The sequence below is a fragment of the Mytilus edulis genome, chromosome 10 (genome assembly GCF_963676685.1).
Source record: "Mytilus edulis chromosome 10, xbMytEdul2.2, whole genome shotgun sequence".
Taxonomy (NCBI): domain Eukaryota; kingdom Metazoa; phylum Mollusca; class Bivalvia; order Mytilida; family Mytilidae; genus Mytilus; species Mytilus edulis.
Window position 1 is genome coordinate 1,095,292 of NC_092353.1, and position 20,722 is coordinate 1,116,013.

The following is a 20,722-nucleotide window of genomic DNA, read 5'->3' on the forward strand; positions in this document are numbered from 1 at the left end:
CCCATTTTCACCTTACAGCTGATTTTAATGTTTATTTCCTAGGAGAAGTTCTGAATGGTATGACGTCAAACAATGTAATTATTATAGCCAACCTTTGTCAGTGTCATTACAAGTCGTTATTAAGACAGGAAATGCCGTTCACAAAGATTGAGAAAATCTATAAATGTCGAGTAGATAGTCCTGATTTAGAAACGCTTGTCCGTAGGAAATTTAATTTTCTGTCATTTGTAGAGTTTACATGGAATGGCAATATTTCCATGATTCAATTATATTATATTTCTTAGTAACAGAAGTAGGAACAGAGATTTTGCATTGTATAACTTAGACAACATATCTGTAATTGCATATACAATTAATATTACGAAAGAGCCTGGGTCTTTACTTAATACAAATTCGCTGAAATAAAACCGCATGTTACAATATGGTAATCGAAATACTTTGTCCAATAGTTCATGCAAATTATGTTTGGTTCTGGTATTTTATTTTGTTGAAAGTTTGGGTTAACAAAACTATTATCTGTCCTTGATTTTAACATCTATACCGGAAGTTATACTTTCCTTGAGTAATACCAATGCTATAACTAGTAGAATGCACCTCAGGTTTTTGCTCGGATTCGTGTTGATCGAGCCTGATTTAAGTGATTTAAAGACTGTTGATATTGGTATTCTAGTTTTCTGGTCATGGTGTTCAGTCTGAAATTGGCTTAATCTTTTGATTTACCCTCTATTTTGATATCTGGTTTCTTTATCTGGTTTCTTTATTTTAGAAAAAAAGGTTAAACCATTGTGCATATACATTTGTCAGTTTATACAAAATGAGGACAAACAAATTATTGTGTAAGCTGATACCAAATACGAATAAAACAATATATGTGTCAGTTTATACCAAATCAGGACCTCCAATACTTGGTTAAATCTATACCAAACATGGGTATTCTAATACATGAGTCAATTTGTACTAGATAACATAATATTACCTGCTTCAGTTTATACTAAACAAGGCTTCAATACATATGCTGATTTGTACCAAAAAAGGAAATTATAATAAATTTGTTTATATCAACTTAGAAATAACAATACATGTGTCAGTTTAAACCAAATACGGACATAACAATAAATAAGTTATTTTATACCAATTAAAGACATTACAATACCTTCTTCGTGGTATACCAAAGGAGTAGGGGCAATAAGGCCCTTATTTGGCCCACAAATTACTGCAAATTTTAAAGTTATCATACATATTCCTAAATAACGAAAAACTTGACTAAGGTATAAGGTACTAAGAAAAACAAAACAAATTTGACATCGAACAAGTTACCATGGCAACAAATCATGACTTAATTTGCATATTATGTTAAATTTCGTGATTTTCCTTGTTTCTTCATAAAATTTTAAGTATATTTTTGATTGAAAAAGTATGTGCGCACAAAGCAATGTATATGTCAGTGTATACCAACATAACGGACATAATAATACACGTGTTTGTTTGCAACAATTTAGGAAATAATAAAACCTGCGCAGGTTATACCGAATAAGGACGTAACAATATACCAACTTAACGGACATAATAATACACGTGTTTGTTTGTAACAATATACCAACTTAACGGACATAATAATACACGTGTTTGTTTGTAACAATTTAGGAAATAATAATACCTGCGCAGGTTATACCGAATAAGGACGTAACAATATACCAACTTAACGGACATAATAATACACGTGTTTGTTTGTAACAATTTAGGAAATAACAATACCTGCGCAGGTTATACCGAATAAGGACGTAACAATATACCAACTTAACGGACATAATAATACACGTGTTTGTTTGTAACAATTTAGGAAATAACAATACCTGCGCAGGTTATACCGAATAAGGACGTAACAATATACCAACTTAACGGACATAATAATACACGTGTTTGTTTGTATCAATTTAGGAAATAACAATACCTGCGCAGGTTATACCGAATAAGGACGTAACAATATACCAACTTAATGGACATAATAATACACGTGTTTGTTTGTAACAATTTAGGAAATAATAATACCTGCGCAGGTTATACCGAATAAGGACGTAACAATATACCAACTTAACGGACATAATAATACACGTGTTTGTTTGTATCAATTTAGGAAATAATAATACCTGCGCAGGTTATACCGAATAAGGACGTAACAATATACCAACTTAACGGACATAATAATACACGTGTTTGTTTGTATCAATTTAGGAAATAATAATACCTGCGCAGGTTATACCGAATAAGGACGTAACAATATACCAACTTAACGGACATAATAATACACGTGTTTGTTTGTATCAATTTAGGAAATAATAATACCTGCGCAGGTTATATCGAATAAGGACGTAACAATATACCAACTTAACGGACATAATAATACACGTGTTTGTTTGTATCAATTTAGGAAATAACAATACCTGCGCAGGTTATACCGAATAAGGACGTAACAATATACCAACTTAACGGACATAATAATACACGTGTTTGTTTGTATCAATTTAGGAAATAATAATACCTGCGCAGGTTATACCGAATAAGGACGTAACAATATACCAACTTAACGGACATAATAATACACGTGTTTGTTTGTATCAATTTAGGAAATAACAATACCTGCGCAGGTTATATCGAATAAGGACGTAACAATATACCAACTTAACGGACATAATAATACACGTGTTTGTTTGTAACAATTTAGGAAATAATAATACCTGCGCAGGTTATATCGAATAAGGACGTAACAATATACCAACTTAACGGACATAATAATACACGTGTTTGTTTGTATCAATTTAGGAAATAATAATACCTGCGCAGGTTATACCGAATAAGGACGTAACAATATACCAACTTAACGGACATAATAATACACGTGTTTGTTTGTATCAATTTAGGAAATAATAATACCTGCGCAGGTTATACCGAATAAGGACGTAACAATATACCAACTTAACGGACATAATAATACACGTGTTTGTTTGTATCAATTTAGGAAATAATAATACCTGCGCAGGTTATACCGAATAAGGCCAGGACGTAACAATATACCAACTTAACGGACATAATAATACACGTGTTTGTTTGTATCAATTTAGGAAATAATAATACCTGCGCAGGTTATATCGAATAAGGACGTAACAATATACCAACTTAACGGACATAATAATACACGTGTTTGTTTGTATCAATTTAGGAAATAACAATACCTGCGCAGGTTATATCGAATAAGGACGTAACAATATACCAACTTAACGGACATAATAATACACGTGTTTGTTTGTATCAATTTAGGAAATAACAATACCTGCGCAGGTTATATCGAATAAGGACGTAACAATATACCAACTTAACGGACATAATAATACACGTGTTTGTTTGTAACAATTTAGGAAATAACAATACCTGCGCAGGTTATACCGAATAAGGACGTAACAATATACCAACTTAACGGACATAATAATACACGTGTTTGTTTGTAACAATTTAGGAAATAATAATACCTGCGCAGGTTATATCGAATAAGGACGTAACAATATACCAACTTAACGGACATAATAATACACGTGTTTGTTTGTATCAATTTAGGAAATAATAATACCTGCGCAGGTTATACCGAATAAGGACGTAACAATATACCAACTTAACGGACATAATAATACACGTGTTTGTTTGTAACAATTTAGGAAATAATAATACCTGCGCAGGTTATATCGAATAAGGACGTAACAATATACCAACTTAACGGACATAATAATACACGTGTTTGTTTGTATCAATTTAGGAAATAATAATACCTGCGCAGGTTATACCGAATAAGGACGTAACAATATACCAACTTAACGGACATAATAATACACGTGTTTGTTTGTATCAATTTAGGAAATAACAATACCTGCGCAGGTTATACCGAATAAGGACGTAACAATATACCAACTTAACGGACATAATAATACACGTGTTTGTTTGTAACAATTTAGGAAATAATAATACCTGCGCAGGTTATATCGAATAAGGACGTAACAATATACCAACTTAACGGACATAATAATACACGTGTTTGTTTGTATCAATTTAGGAAATAATAATACCTGCGCAGGTTATACCGAATAAGGACGTAACAATATACCAACTTAACGGACATAATAATACACGTGTTTGTTTGTATCAATTTAGGAAATAACAATACCTGCGCAGGTTATACCGAATAAGGACGTAACAATATACCAACTTAACGGACATAATAATACACGTGTTTGTTTGTAACAATTTAGGAAATAACAATACCTGCGCAGGTTATATCGAATAAGGACGTAACAATATACCAACTTAACGGACATAATAATACACGTGTTTGTTTGTATCAATTTAGGAAATAACAATACCTGCGCAGGTTATACCGAATAAGGACGTAACAATATACCAACTTAACAGACATAATAATACACGTGTTTGTTTGTAACAATTTAGGAAATAATAATACCTGCGCAGGTTATATCGAATAAGGACGTAACAATATACCAACTTAACGGACATAATAATACACGTGTTTGTTTGTAACAATTTAGGAAATAATAATACCTGCGCAGGTTATACCGAATAAGGACGTAACAATATACCAACTTAACGGACATAATAATACACGTGTTTGTTTGTATCAATTTAGGAAATAATAATACCTGCGCAGGTTATATCGAATAAGGACGTAACAATATACCAACTTAACGGACATAATAATACACGTGTTTGTTTGTAACAATTTAGGAAATAATAATACCTGCGCAGGTTATATCGAATAAGGACGTAACAATATACCAACTTAACGGACATAATAATACACGTGTTTGTTTGTAACAATTTAGGAAATAACAATACCTGCGCAGGTTATACCGAATAAGGACGTAACAATATACCAACTTAACGGACATAATAATACACGTGTTTGTTTGTATCAATTTAGGAAATAATAATACCTGCGCAGGTTATATCGAATAAGGACGTAACAATATACCAACTTAACGGACATAATAATACACGTGTTTGTTTGTAACAATTTAGGAAATAATAATACCTGCGCAGGTTATATCGAATAAGGACGTAACAATATACCAACTTAACGGACATAATAATACACGTGTTTGTTTGTATCAATTTAGGAAATAATAATACCTGCGCAGGTTATACCGAATAAGGACGTAACAATATACCAACTTAACGGACATAATAATACACGTGTTTGTTTGTAACAATTTAGGAAATAATAAAACCTGCGCAGGTTATACCGAATAAGGACGTAACAATATACCAACTTAACGGACATAATAATACACGTGTTTGTTTGTATCAATTTAGGAAATAATAATACCTGCGCAGGTTATACCGAATAAGGACGTAACAATATACCAACTTAACGGACATAATAATACACGTGTTTGTTTGTAACAATTTAGGAAATAATAAAACCTGCGCAGGTTATACCGAATAAGGACGTAACAATATACCAACTTAACGGACATAATAATACACGTGTTTGTTTGTAACAATTTAGGAAATAATAATACCTGCGCAGGTTATACCGAATAAGGACGTAACAATATACCAACTTAATGGACATAATAATACACGTGTTTGTTTGTATCAATTTAGGAAATAACAATACCTGCGCAGGTTATATCGAATAAGGACGTAACAATATACCAACTTAACGGACATAATAATACACGTGTTTGTTTGTAACAATTTAGGAAATAATAATACCTGCGCAGGTTATACCGAATAAGGACGTAACAATATACCAACTTAACGGACATAATAATACACGTGTTTGTTTGTATCAATTTAGGAAATAATAATACCTGCGCAGGTTATACCGAATAAGGACGTAACAATATACCAACTTAATGGACATAATAATACACGTGTTTGTTTGTATCAATTTAGGAAATAACAATACCTGCGCAGGTTATACCGAATAAGGACGTAACAATATACCAACTTAACGGACATAATAATACACGTGTTTGTTTGTATCAATTTAGGAAATAACAATACCTGCGCAGGTTATACCGAATAAGGACGTAACAATATACCAACTTAACGGACATAATAATACACGTGTTTGTTTGTATCAATTTAGGAAATAATAATACCTGCGCAGGTTATATCGAATAAGGACGTAACAATATACCAACTTAACGGACATAATAATACACGTGTTTGTTTGTATCAATTTAGGAAATAATAATACCTGCGCAGGTTATACCGAATAAGGACGTAACAATATACCAACTTAACGGACATAATAATACACGTGTTTGTTTGTATCAATTTAGGAAATAATAATACCTGCGCAGGTTATACCGAATAAGGACGTAACAATATACCAACTTAACGGACATAATAATACACGTGTTTGTTTGTAACAATTTAGGAAATAATAATACCTGCGCAGGTTATATCGAATAAGGACGTAACAATATACCAACTTAACGGACATAATAATACACGTGTTTGTTTGTAACAATTTAGGAAATAATAAAACCTGCGCAGGTTATACCGAATAAGGACGTAACAATATACCAACTTAACGGACATAATAATACACGTGTTTGTTTGTAACAATTTAGGAAATAACAATACCTGCGCAGGTTATACCGAATAAGGACGTAACAATATACCAACTTAACGGACATAATAATACACGTGTTTGTTTGTATCAATTTAGGAAATAACAATACCTGCGCAGGTTATATCGAATAAGGACGTAACAATATACCAACTTAACGGACATAATAATACACGTGTTTGTTTGTATCAATTTAGGAAATAACAATACCTGCGCAGGTTATATCGAATAAGGACGTAACAATATACCAACTTAACGGACATAATAATACACGTGTTTGTTTGTATCAATTTAGGAAATAATAATACCTGCGCAGGTTATACCGAATAAGGACGTAACAATATACCAACTTAACGGACATAATAATACACGTGTTTGTTTGTAACAATTTAGGAAATAACAATACCTGCGCAGGTTATACCGAATAAGGACGTAACAATATACCAACTTAACGGACATAATAATACACGTGTTTGTTTGTATCAATTTAGGAAATAACAATACCTGCGCAGGTTATACCGAATAAGGACGTAACAATATACCAACTTAACGGACATAATAATACACGTGTTTGTTTGTATCAATTTAGGAAATAATATTACCTGCGCAGGTTATACCGAATAAGGACGTAACAATATACCAACTTAACGGACATAATAATACACGTGTTTGTTTGTATCAATTTAGGAAATAATAATACCTGCGCAGGTTATATCGAATAAGGACGTAACAATATACCAACTTAACGGACATAATAATACACGTGTTTGTTTGTATCAATTTAGGAAATAATAATACCTGCGCAGGTTATATCGAATAAGGACGTAACAATATACCAACTTAACGGACATAATAATACACGTGTTTGTTTGTATCAATTTAGGAAATAACAATACCTGCGCAGGTTATATCGAATAAGGACGTAACAATATACCAACTTAACGGACATAATAATACACGTGTTTGTTTGTATCAATTTAGGAAATAATAATACCTGCGCAGGTTATATCGAATAAGGACGTAACAATATACCAACTTAACGGACATAATAATACACGTGTTTGTTTGTATCAATTTAGGAAATAATAATACCTGCGCAGGTTATACCGAATAAGGACGTAACAATATACCAACTTAACGGACATAATAATACACGTGTTTGTTTGTAACAATTTAGGAAATAACAATACCTGCGCAGGTTATACCGAATAAGGACGTAACAATATACCAACTTAACGGACATAATAATACACGTGTTTGTTTGTAACAATTTAGGAAATAACAATACCTGCGCAGGTTATACCGAATAAGGACGTAACAATATACCAACTTAACGGACATAATAATACACGTGTTTGTTTGTATCAATTTAGGAAATAATAATACCTGCGCAGGTTATATCGAATAAGGACGTAACAATATACCAACTTAACGGACATAATAATACACGTGTTTGTTTGTAACAATTTAGGAAATAATAATACCTGCGCAGGTTATATCGAATAAGGACGTAACAATATACCAACTTAACGGACATAATAATACACGTGTTTGTTTGTATCAATTTAGGAAATAACAATACCTGCGCAGGTTATATCGAATAAGGACGTAACAATATACCAACTTAACGGACATAATAATACACGTGTTTGTTTGTATCAATTTAGGAAATAATAATACCTGCGCAGGTTATATCGAATAAGGACGTAACAATATACCAACTTAACGGACATAATAATACACGTGTTTGTTTGTATCAATTTAGGAAATAATAATACCTGCGCAGGTTATACCGAATAAGGACGTAACAATATACCAACTTAACGGACATAATAATACACGTGTTTGTTTGTAACAATTTAGGAAATAACAATACCTGCGCAGGTTATACCGAATAAGGACGTAACAATATACCAACTTAACGGACATAATAATACACGTGTTTGTTTGTATCAATTTAGGAAATAACAATACCTGCGCAGGTTATACCGAATAAGGACGTAACAATATACCAACTTAACGGACATAATAATACACGTGTTTGTTTGTATCAATTTAGGAAATAATAATACCTGCGCAGGTTATATCGAATAAGGACGTAACAATATACCAACTTAACGGACATAATAATACACGTGTTTGTTTGTATCAATTTAGGAAATAATAATACCTGCGCAGGTTATACCGAATAAGGACGTAACAATATACCAACTTAACGGACATAATAATACACGTGTTTGTTTGTAACAATTTAGGAAATAATAATACCTGCGCAGGTTATATCGAATAAGGACGTAACAATATACCAACTTAACGGACATAATAATACACGTGTTTGTTTGTATCAATTTAGGAAATAACAATACCTGCGCAGGTTATATCGAATAAGGACGTAACAATATACCAACTTAACGGACATAATAATACACGTGTTTGTTTGTATCAATTTAGGAAATAACAATACCTGCGCAGGTTATACCGAATAAGGACGTAACAATATACCAACTTAATGGACATAATAATACACGTGTTTGTTTGTATCAATTTAGGAAATAACAATACCTGCGCAGGTTATATCGAATAAGGACGTAACAATATACCAACTTAACGGACATAATAATACACGTGTTTGTTTGTATCAATTTAGGAAATAACAATACCTGCGCAGGTTATACCGAATAAGGACGTAACAATATACCAACTTAACGGACATAATAATACACGTGTTTGTTTGTATCAATTTAGGAAATAATAATACCTGCGCAGGTTATACCGAATAAGGACGTAACAATATACCAACTTAACGGACATAATAATACACGTGTTTGTTTGTAACAATTTAGGAAATAACAATACCTGCGCAGGTTATATCGAATAAGGACGTAACAATATACCAACTTAACGGACATAATAATACACGTGTTTGTTTGTAACAATTTAGGAAATAACAATACCTGCGCAGGTATATCGAATAAGGACGTAACAATATACCAACTTAACGGACATAATAATACACGTGTTTGTTTGTAACAATTTAGGAAATAACAATACCTGCGCATGTTATACCGAATAAGGACGTAACAATATACCAACTTAACGGACATAATAATACACGTGTTTGTTTGTAACAATTTAGGAAATAATAATACCTGCGCAGGTTATACCGAATAAGGACGTAACAATATACCAACTTAACGGACATAATAATACACGTGTTTGTTTGTATCAATTTAGGAAATAATAATACCTGCGCAGGTTATATCGAATAAGGACGTAACAATATACCAACTTAACGGACATAATAATACACGTGTTTGTTTGTATCAATTTAGGAAATAACAATACCTGCGCAGGTTATATCGAATAAGGACGTAACAATATACCAACTTAACGGACATAATAATACACGTGTTTGTTTGTAACAATTTAGGAAATAATAATACCTGCGCAGGTTATACCGAATAAGGACGTAACAATATACCAACTTAACGGACATAATAATACACGTGTTTGTTTGTAACAATTTAGGAAATAATAATACCTGCGCAGGTTATATCGAATAAGGACGTTACAATATACCAACTTAACGGACATAATAATACACGTGTTTGTTTGTAATAATTTAGGAAATAATAATACCTGCGCAGGTTATACCGAATAAGGACGTAACAATATACCAACTTAACGGACATAATAATACACGTGTTTGTTTGTAACAATTTAGGAAATAACAATACCTGCGCAGGTTATACCGAATAAGGACGTAACAATATACCAACTTAACGGACATAATAATACACGTGTTTGTTTGTAACAATTTAGGAAATAATAATACCTGCGCAGGTTATACCGAATAAGGACGTAACAATATACCAACTTAACGGACATAATAATACACGTGTTTGTTTGTAACAATTTAGGAAATAATAATACCTGCGCAGGTTATACCGAATAAGGACGTAACAATATACCAACTTAACGGACATAATAATACACGTGTTTGTTTGTATCAATTTAGGAAATAACAATACCTGCGCAGGTTATACCGAATAAGGACGTAACAATATACCAACTTAACGGACATAATAATACACGTGTTTGTTTGTATCAATTTAGGAAATAACAATACCTGCGCAGGTTATACCGAATAAGGACGTAACAATATACCAACTTAACGGACATAATAATACACGTGTTTGTTTGTATCAATTTAGGAAATAACAATACCTGCGCAGGTTATATCGAATAAGGACGTAACAATATACCAACTTAACGGACATAATAATACACGTGTTTGTTTGTAACAATTTAGGAAATAATAATACCTGCGCAGGTTATACCGAATAAGGACGTAACAATATACCAACTTAACGGACATAATAATACACGTGTTTGTTTGTATCAATTTAGGAAATAATAATACCTGCGCAGGTTATATCGAATAAGGACGTAACAATATACCAACTTAACGGACATAATAATACACGTGTTTGTTTGTATCAATTTAGGAAATAACAATACCTGCGCAGGTTATATCGAATAAGGACGTAACAATATACCAACTTAACGGACATAATAATACACGTGTTTGTTTGTATCAATTTAGGAAATAATAATACCTGCGCAGGTTATACCGAATAAGGACGTAACAATATACCAACTTAACGGACATAATAATACACGTGTTTGTTTGTATCAATTTAGGAAATAATAATACCTGCGCAGGTTATACCGAATAAGGACGTAACAATATACCAACTTAACGGACATAATAATACACGTGTTTGTTTGTAACAATTTAGGAAATAATAATACCTGCGCAGGTTATACCGAATAAGGACGTAACAATATACCAACTTAACGGACATAATAATACACGTGTTTGTTTGTATCAATTTAGGAAATAATAATACCTGCGCAGGTTATATCGAATAAGGACGTAACAATATACCAACTTAACGGACATAATAATACACGTGTTTGTTTGTATCAATTTAGGAAATAATAATACCTGCGCAGGTTATACCGAATAAGGACGTAACAATATACCAACTTAACGGACATAATAATACACGTGTTTGTTTGTATCAATTTAGGAAATAATAATACCTGCGCAGGTTATATCGAATAAGGACGTAACAATATACCAACTTAACGGACATAATAATACACGTGTTTGTTTGTATCAATTTAGGAAATAACAATACCTGCGCAGGTTATATCGAATAAGGACGTAACAATATACCAACTTAACGGACATAATAATACACGTGTTTGTTTGTAACAATTTAGGAAATAATAATACCTGCGCAGGTTATATACCGAATAAGGACGTAACAATATACCAACTTAACGGACATAATAATACACGTGTTTGTTTGTAACAATTTAGGAAATAATAATACCTGCGCAGGTTATACCGAATAAGGACGTAACAATATACCAACTTAACGGACATAATAATACACGTGTTTGTTTGTATCAATTTAGGAAATAATAATACCTGCGCAGGTTATATCGAATAAGGACGTAACAATATACCAACTTAACGGACATAATAATACACGTGTTTGTTTGTAACAATTTAGGAAATAATAATACCTGCGCAGGTTATACCGAATAAGGACGTAACAATATACCAACTTAACGGACATAATAATACACGTGTTTGTTTGTATCAATTTAGGAAATAATAATACCTGCGCAGGTTATACCGAATAAGGACGTAACAATATACCAACTTAACGGACATAATAATACACGTGTTTGTTTGTAACAATTTAGGAAATAATAATACCTGCGCAGGTTATATCGAATAAGGACGTAACAATATACCAACTTAACGGACATAATAATACACGTGTTTGTTTGTATCAATTTAGGAAATAATAATACCTGCGCAGGTTATACCGAATAAGGACGTAACAATATACCAACTTAACGGACATAATAATACACGTGTTTGTTTGTAACAATTTAGGAAATAATAATACCTGCGCAGGTTATACCGAATAAGGACGTAACAATATACCAACTTAACGGACATAATAATACACGTGTTTGTTTGTATCAATTTAGGAAATAATAATACCTGCGCAGGTTATACCGAATAAGGACGTAACAATATACCAACTTAACGGACATAATAATACACGTGTTTGTTTGTATCAATTTAGGAAATAATAATACCTGCGCAGGTTATACCGAATAAGGACGTAACAATATACCAACTTAACGGACATAATAATACACGTGTTTGTTTGTAACAATTTAGGAAATAATAATACCTGCGCAGGTTATACCGAATAAGGACGTAACAATATACCAACTTAACGGACATAATAATACACGTGTTTGTTTGTAACAATTTAGGAAATAATAATACCTGCGCAGGTTATACCGAATAAGGACGTAACAATATACCAACTTAACGGACATAATAATACACGTGTTTGTTTGTATCAATTTAGGAAATAATAATACCTGCGCAGGTTATACCGAATAAGGACGTAACAATATACCAACTTAACGGACATAATAATACACGTGTTTGTTTGTAACAATTTAGGAAATAATAATACCTGCGCAGGTTATACCGAATAAGGACGTAACAATATACCAACTTAACGGACATAATAATACACGTGTTTGTTTGTATCAATTTAGGAAATAATAATACCTGCGCAGGTTATACCGAATAAGGACGTAACAATATACCAACTTAACGGACATAATAATACACGTGTTTGTTTGTAACAATTTAGGAAATAATAATACCTGCGCAGGTTATATCGAATAAGGACGTAACAATATACCAACTTAACGGACATAATAATACACGTGTTTGTTTGTATCAATTTAGGAAATAATAATACCTGCGCAGGTTATACCGAATAAGGACGTAACAATATACCAACTTAACGGACATAATAATACACGTGTTTGTTTGTATCAATTTAGGAAATAACAATACCTGCGCAGGTTATATCGAATAAGGACGTAACAATATACCAACTTAACGGACATAATAATACACGTGTTTGTTTGTAACAATTTAGGAAATAATAATACCTGCGCAGGTTATACCGAATAAGGACGTAACAATATACCAACTTAACGGACATAATAATACACGTGTTTGTTTGTATCAATTTAGGAAATAATAATACCTGCGCAGGTTATATCGAATAAGGACGTAACAATATACCAACTTAACGGACATAATAATACACGTGTTTGTTTGTATCAATTTAGGAAATAATAATACCTGCGCAGGTTATACCGAATAAGGACGTAACAATATACCAACTTAACGGACATAATAATACACGTGTTTGTTTGTAACAATTTAGGAAATAATAATACCTGCGCAGGTTATACCGAATAAGGACGTAACAATATACCAACTTAACGGACATAATAATACACGTGTTTGTTTGTATCAATTTAGGAAATAATAATACCTGCGCAGGTTATATCGAATAAGGACGTAACAATATACCAACTTAACGGACATAATAATACACGTGTTTGTTTGTAACAATTTAGGAAATAATAATACCTGCGCAGGTTATATCGAATAAGGACGTAACAATATACCAACTTAACGGACATAATAATACACGTGTTTGTTTGTAACAATTTAGGAAATAATAATACCTGCGCAGGTTATATCGAATAAGGACGTAACAACATACCAACTTAACGGACATAATAATACACGTGTTTGTTTGTAACAATTTAGGAAATAATAATACCTGCGCAGGTTATACCGAATAAGGACGTAACAATATACCAACTTAACGGACATAATAATACACGTGTTTGTTTGTAACAATTTAGGAAATAACAATACCTGCGCAGGTTATATCGAATAAGGACGTAACAATATACCAACTTAACGGACATAATAATACACGTGTTTGTTTGTAACAATTTAGGAAATAATAATACCTGCGCAGGTTATATCGAATAAGGACGTAACAATATACCAACTTAACGGACATAATAATACACGTGTTTGTTTGTAACAATTTAGGAAATAATAATACCTGCGCAGGTTATATCGAATAAGGACGTAACAATATACCAACTTAACGGACATAATAATACACGTGTTTGTTTGTAACAATTTAGGAAATAATAATACCTGCGCAGGTTATACCGAATAAGGACGTAACAATATACCAACTTAACGGACATAATAATACACGTGTTTGTTTGTAACAATTTAGGAAATAACAATACCTGCGCAGGTTATATCGAATAAGGACGTAACAATATACCAACTTAACGGACATAATAATACACGTGTTTGTTTGTATCAATTTAGGAAATAACAATACCTGCGCAGGTTATACCGAATAAGGACGTAACAATATACCAACTTAACGGACATAATAATACACGTGTTTGTTTGTATCAATTTAGGAAATAATAATACCTGCGCAGGTTATACCGAATAAGGACGTAACAATATACCAACTTAACGGACATAATAATACACGTGTTTGTTTGTAACAATTTAGGAAATAACAATACCTGCGCAGGTTATACCGAATAAGGACGTAACAATATACCAACTTAATGGACATAATAATACACGTGTTTGTTTGTATCAATTTAGGAAATAATAATACCTGCGCAGGTTATATCGAATAAGGACGTAACAATATACCAACTTAACGGACATAATAATACACGTGTTTGTTTGTATCAATTTAGGAAATAACAATACCTGCGCAGGTTATACCGAATAAGGACGTAACAATATACCAACTTAATGGACATAATAATACACGTGTTTGTTTGTAACAATTTAGGAAATAATAATACCTGCGCAGGTTATACCGAATAAGGACGTAACAATATACCAACTTAACGGACATAATAATACACGTGTTTGTTTGTAACAATTTAGGAAATAACAATACCTGCGCAGGTTATACCGAATAAGGACGTAACAATATACCAACTTAACGGACATAATAATACACGTGTTTGTTTGTATCAATTTAGGAAATAACAATACCTGCGCAGGTTATACCGAATAAGGACGTAACAATATACCAACTTAACGGACATAATAATACACGTGTTTGTTTGTATCAATTTAGGAAATAACAATACCTGCGCAGGTTATATCGAATAAGGACGTAACAATTACATGCCTTAATTTATACCAAATCTTGAAAATACTAGTCATTTGAATACATGTGCTAGGATATACCAATTCACGATTGATTTCAAAACAAAAAACAAAAAGCAAAATAAGATAGTCAGCATCCACCAAAATCCATTGAATAACCGCGTCTAGTATTTGGACGATGTCAGTAGAGTTGGTTTGAAACGTTTATATAAAGAAAATGCAACGTCAGGATTTTCTCATTGATTACACCGTTAAAATGAAATAAAACCATAAATACGTCGTATTAAGTATTGGGCATCATTATATAACTAATTCTACATAAACACAGATTTGTTCATGGAAGTGTAGTTTATATTCCATGATGGAAATTGTCTGAACTGGTAAGTTGTATGACATTACAGTCTATAAATACTATAAAATTTGTAAATGTGGAAAATACTGTTCCCGGTTGGAACATTTGAAGGATAATAATTAAATTTGACTGAGTAAAACACCACCATGACATGCGATCAAGTATGTGCTGTGTTTATATTCCCGCCTTTCTTTTATTCATAGTTTGTCAGTGAGATTGCCCCCATAGAATTTTACTCATTCATTTAAATCTTCCCATTTAAAAGTACTTTTATGTTTGAATCCTTTTAAGACTTGATGTACTATTATGTGTTATTTAAATGCATGTTGCTCTTGTCGGGTTTGATTTGTAGAATAATTTTACAAATCTAATACACGCGCAACAGATTGTTCACGTGAGAACGTATAATGACAAGAAATGTTCATGAGGATAGGGAAAAATAAAATCCACATTTGTCGACTAACAATAGTATAGGCTTTGGATAGAGTGACAAGTTAAAAAAAAAACACTAATGGATAGAGATATTTGTACATTTTCAGATACCAATGAAGATGGTATCTGCTGTCGTGTTGGGTGTGGTTTGTGGAATGACTGGAATGATTGTAGCTGTTGTCATAGTGATAATATGTCGGACGTACCGGAAGCGGAAACATCGCACGTGTTTGTCACCCTGTGGATATGATGCTGTTGGAGACTACAAACCACCGTCTTTAATGTCCGTTTCTACAAGTTCACAGGTAACGTTTTTTGGTTGTCAGTTATTTGTTTAAACATTCATTTATTTATTTATTCATTTGGTATTATTTATTTATTTGTTGTTGTTTTGTGTGTGTGTGTCTCTCTCTGGTTATATCGCTAACAGTTTATCTCGGTGGTTCTCTAGACCAAAGCTTTTAAAATCATGTTTGACTGGTTCACATAATTTATATGAAATAAAGCAGGACATCACTTTAAGAGTATTAGTGTTATATTAATAACATCCTTTCTAATAGTAGAGGGTATATTATTTTCGATATTTCTAATCTTTGATCTTCGTTGCAGTATTATGATTGCTAATGAGACAACTATTAACCAGGGACAAACGACACTAATTCAACAATCACAGTCATCGTTCGGCCTTAAACAATGAGCAAAAAAAAAAACCGCGTAGCAATCTATAACAGGCCATGAAATGACAAATGAAAAACAGATCTAACTTGAAAACCAACGGCCGTGATATGTGGGAATATGTAGAACACATATAATGTGACAGACGTCCAGCACTCGCACCCGCAAAGTGGAAAGGGATAAATTTAAATTGCAAAACTTGTTTCCCAATCCACTATAAATAAATATGTTTAAACTAAACTAACCTAAATGTGACAGACGTCCAACCCTTTCCATAACCTAGGCCAGTTGTGTAACAGCCAAACTAAAAATAAACCGCTATTAAGTCCACTGAAAAGGGCTTAAAACATTTGATCGGTACAAAGCAGAAAATAACTAGCCAGTTAGACTGGAACAGCTCTTCATTGCAGTGAACCAGTGTCTAGATTAAAGAAAACACGATTCAGGTGCGCTAGTAAGGTGTACATTGGATCAAACTAATTAAATGAAACTGTTGACCTTTCCAGAGCACCTGCAGCTGAGATCACACTTTTGATTTTGTTCGTGTTCCTGAATATTAACATTCCTGTACAGAGTATTTTTTGTTGTGTTTTGTGTTTTAGTTAGATCATATGATGTTAAAAATATTGTTCTTGTACTGTTGGTTTTTGATAGCAGCTTAGAACCATTCCATTGCATCAAGAGTCGATGTCGAAAGTATTTTAGACTATATTTAACTATAGAAGGTCTCCTCTGAAAACGAAAAGTATATCGTTTGCCTTCTATAAATACTGGTTAGAGTAGAAGTTCTGCTATGATATACAATAAGTGAAATTTTCACTTGTCAAAAATCAATAAAGTCATATTTCACCGCAAATAATTATAATTAATCCAGATATGTTTTGTGTATTAGAAACACCATGCTGTTCTTGTTAATGCTACCATGTTATTGACAGGTTTCAATAATTTAGATAAAGAGGGGTGGAAGATATCAAAGAGATTTTTAAACTCACATGTTGAAAACATTTCAAGCTGACATCGCCATTGCAAAAAAACAAAAAATGACAAATGACAAACCACAGTTAACACATAGTTATCAAAGGTACCAGGATTATAATTTAGTAAGCCAGACGCGCGTTTCGTCTACATAAGACTCACCAGTGACGCTCAAAATATTTATAAAGCCAAACAAGTACAAAGTTGAAGAGCATTGAGTATCAAAAATCCCAAAACACAACATAGAATATAGCTTTCTTGTAACAACAATTATCACAAGCCTTTGAATAGCATATCAGCTGAACGATGCATTCTCCATGATAAAGCGCTCCTCAAACGTTGCCAAAAGAGTGATATAAAGGCAAATTGACTTCATTATATAACATAGCATGATATAAGCAGAATATCCAATACTAATTATAACATCATGGTTTAAATAATAAAACATTTGTTACATGCAAAAATTAAATATATCATGAAAATTTGAATCTTTTCGTATAAGTATTTTTTTATTTTTAAATCCATCTCTCTCTCTTTCTCTGTCTCTCTTCTCTGGTTTCCTAATTGACACCAATTGATTGAGTTCTAGTTGTGCTGAAGGCGCTAAACGTTTCACAGAAAATAACAACTTTAACATATATAATTTAGTCAGAAGCTTATGAAATGCGTTAATATGCTACAGGCAACATAACAAAATTTTCTCATGTGCTATGCTCGGATGTTGGAATTGTCTATAATCAGAACTGGAAGGTATTAACGATAATGGTTCAGCATATAACCTCTATTAACTCTTATTACCTTAGGGTTTCTCTTACATCGAGGTTAGTTAAGCTGATTATAAAGACACTTTCCCACGCAAAAATATTCAAACAAAGAACTGTCAGAAAACTTAGGCGTTATGGCTGCTGGCAAATTAGAAGAAACGAAATATTTAAAATAATAATTGATAACAAACAGCGTTACATAATATCGTACATATGTCATTAAGCGTTAAACTTCAATTTTACTAAATGGACACATTTTATCTTATAAAACTCGTTTTCATTATGACAATGTTGATTAAGATTTATACAATTAACCTGAGTACGAACTTTATCAGGCGTAAGTATACCTAAACAAGCGGTGAATGACAACTATGAACTCGGAAGAAGTCAATTATCTAATGCAGAAGTCCATTCTAATTCCTATACTGGTTTTACCATAAAATCCCCCATTTCTACTATTTCGTCTCAGCAGAACAAGCATGCTTAATCAAATAAAACAGTTGGTTTGATTCGGCACTGGTTATGTGTGTTGTTTACAAGGAAGATTTTGGCTCTGGTGCCTTTTTAAAAGACCTTTTGCATCCTCCGTATATCGAATGTTGTTGTTGTTCTGTTCTGTTGTAACGTTTATGTTTTGTTTTTGTTTTGCCTCGTATATTTTTAAATCGCTTTGAACATGCATAAATGTTTTTCAACTGGAAGCCAAGCAATCAATTAATTACCTAACCGATTTCCACTAAATGAGAATCCAGTACAATATGTTCCATGACCTGTTCCGAACAGCTCTCCCACACGAAAGCTGAATGAATCTCGTTTTCGTTTATCCTTAACGACAATTGTCTGACAGATTTCCTGCGAAAGGATTTAAAAACAATAGAAACTATTATTTGCTCCGTGTGTTGTCCTCATAATATGTGCAAAAACATAAATTTATCAGAAAAAAAAAAGTTTGCGTAATGCCTGCCTGCTTAAGGTAGATGATACTATTGTTTTATTATAAATTAGGCCATTCGTTTTTCTCAATTCATATTTTTCATGTCGGATACTTTGATAGCCGACCATACGGTATTGTTTATGTCTTTTACAATAAGATTAGCGTATCACTTTAATCTACATGTTGTAGGGGGCTCCTGATTTAGGGGCCACATTCCTACCAGAAATAGTTGGGGGATTTGTACAAACCGAAATTCCAGTTGGCACCCGTTTGAAATAGTTTTACTTAGTTAAAAAGATAACTTTATTTGTATATCAAAGTCAATTCTTGCGATATAGAAAAGTTAACATTCATATGTAGTAAAAGACTACCAGCAAAACCAAGCAGTAAAATAATAAGATCGTAAACTAACTTTTATAACGATGATATCGTCCATATAAGAACACATGTTGCTGTATTCACCATAAATTCCATCATTTTAAACCATTTCGCCTAAAATAGAAATTACTTGATAAATTGAATAATGCATTTCATTTAATTCTGCACTGTGTGGTTTTTCCGAATCATAATGAATGTTATTTTGTTAAAACGCAACATACTGGCACATTTAAAGATTTATCAGACAAGAAGTCGTGTTCTATAAGACTTTTAATTGTAAATAAATTTCATTTTGTCTCATTGGAATTTGCAGTTTAACGTTACTAAGTTGGAAAACCTAACGCCATCATGTTGTGTATGCATGGCAATTATTTTTTCAAGAGCTGCATCGAAGTGAATTATTATCGGAATTATTACT

At 32.5% G+C, this 20,722-nt stretch overlaps 1 protein-coding gene across 1 annotated transcript in view; it reads left to right on the forward strand.

Annotated features, from left to right (window-relative positions):
- The window catches only part of LOC139493100 (synaptotagmin-C-like), a 60,429-nt gene that overhangs the window by 13,129 nt on the left and 26,578 nt on the right, over window positions 1-20,722 (forward strand). Inside the window, exon 2 of the mRNA XM_071281253.1 lies at window positions 16,686-16,883. Coding sequence (XP_071137354.1) covers window positions 16,692-16,883 — 192 coding nt within the window. The 5' untranslated portion in view covers window positions 16,686-16,691. The remainder of the gene's footprint in view (window positions 1-16,685; window positions 16,884-20,722) is intronic.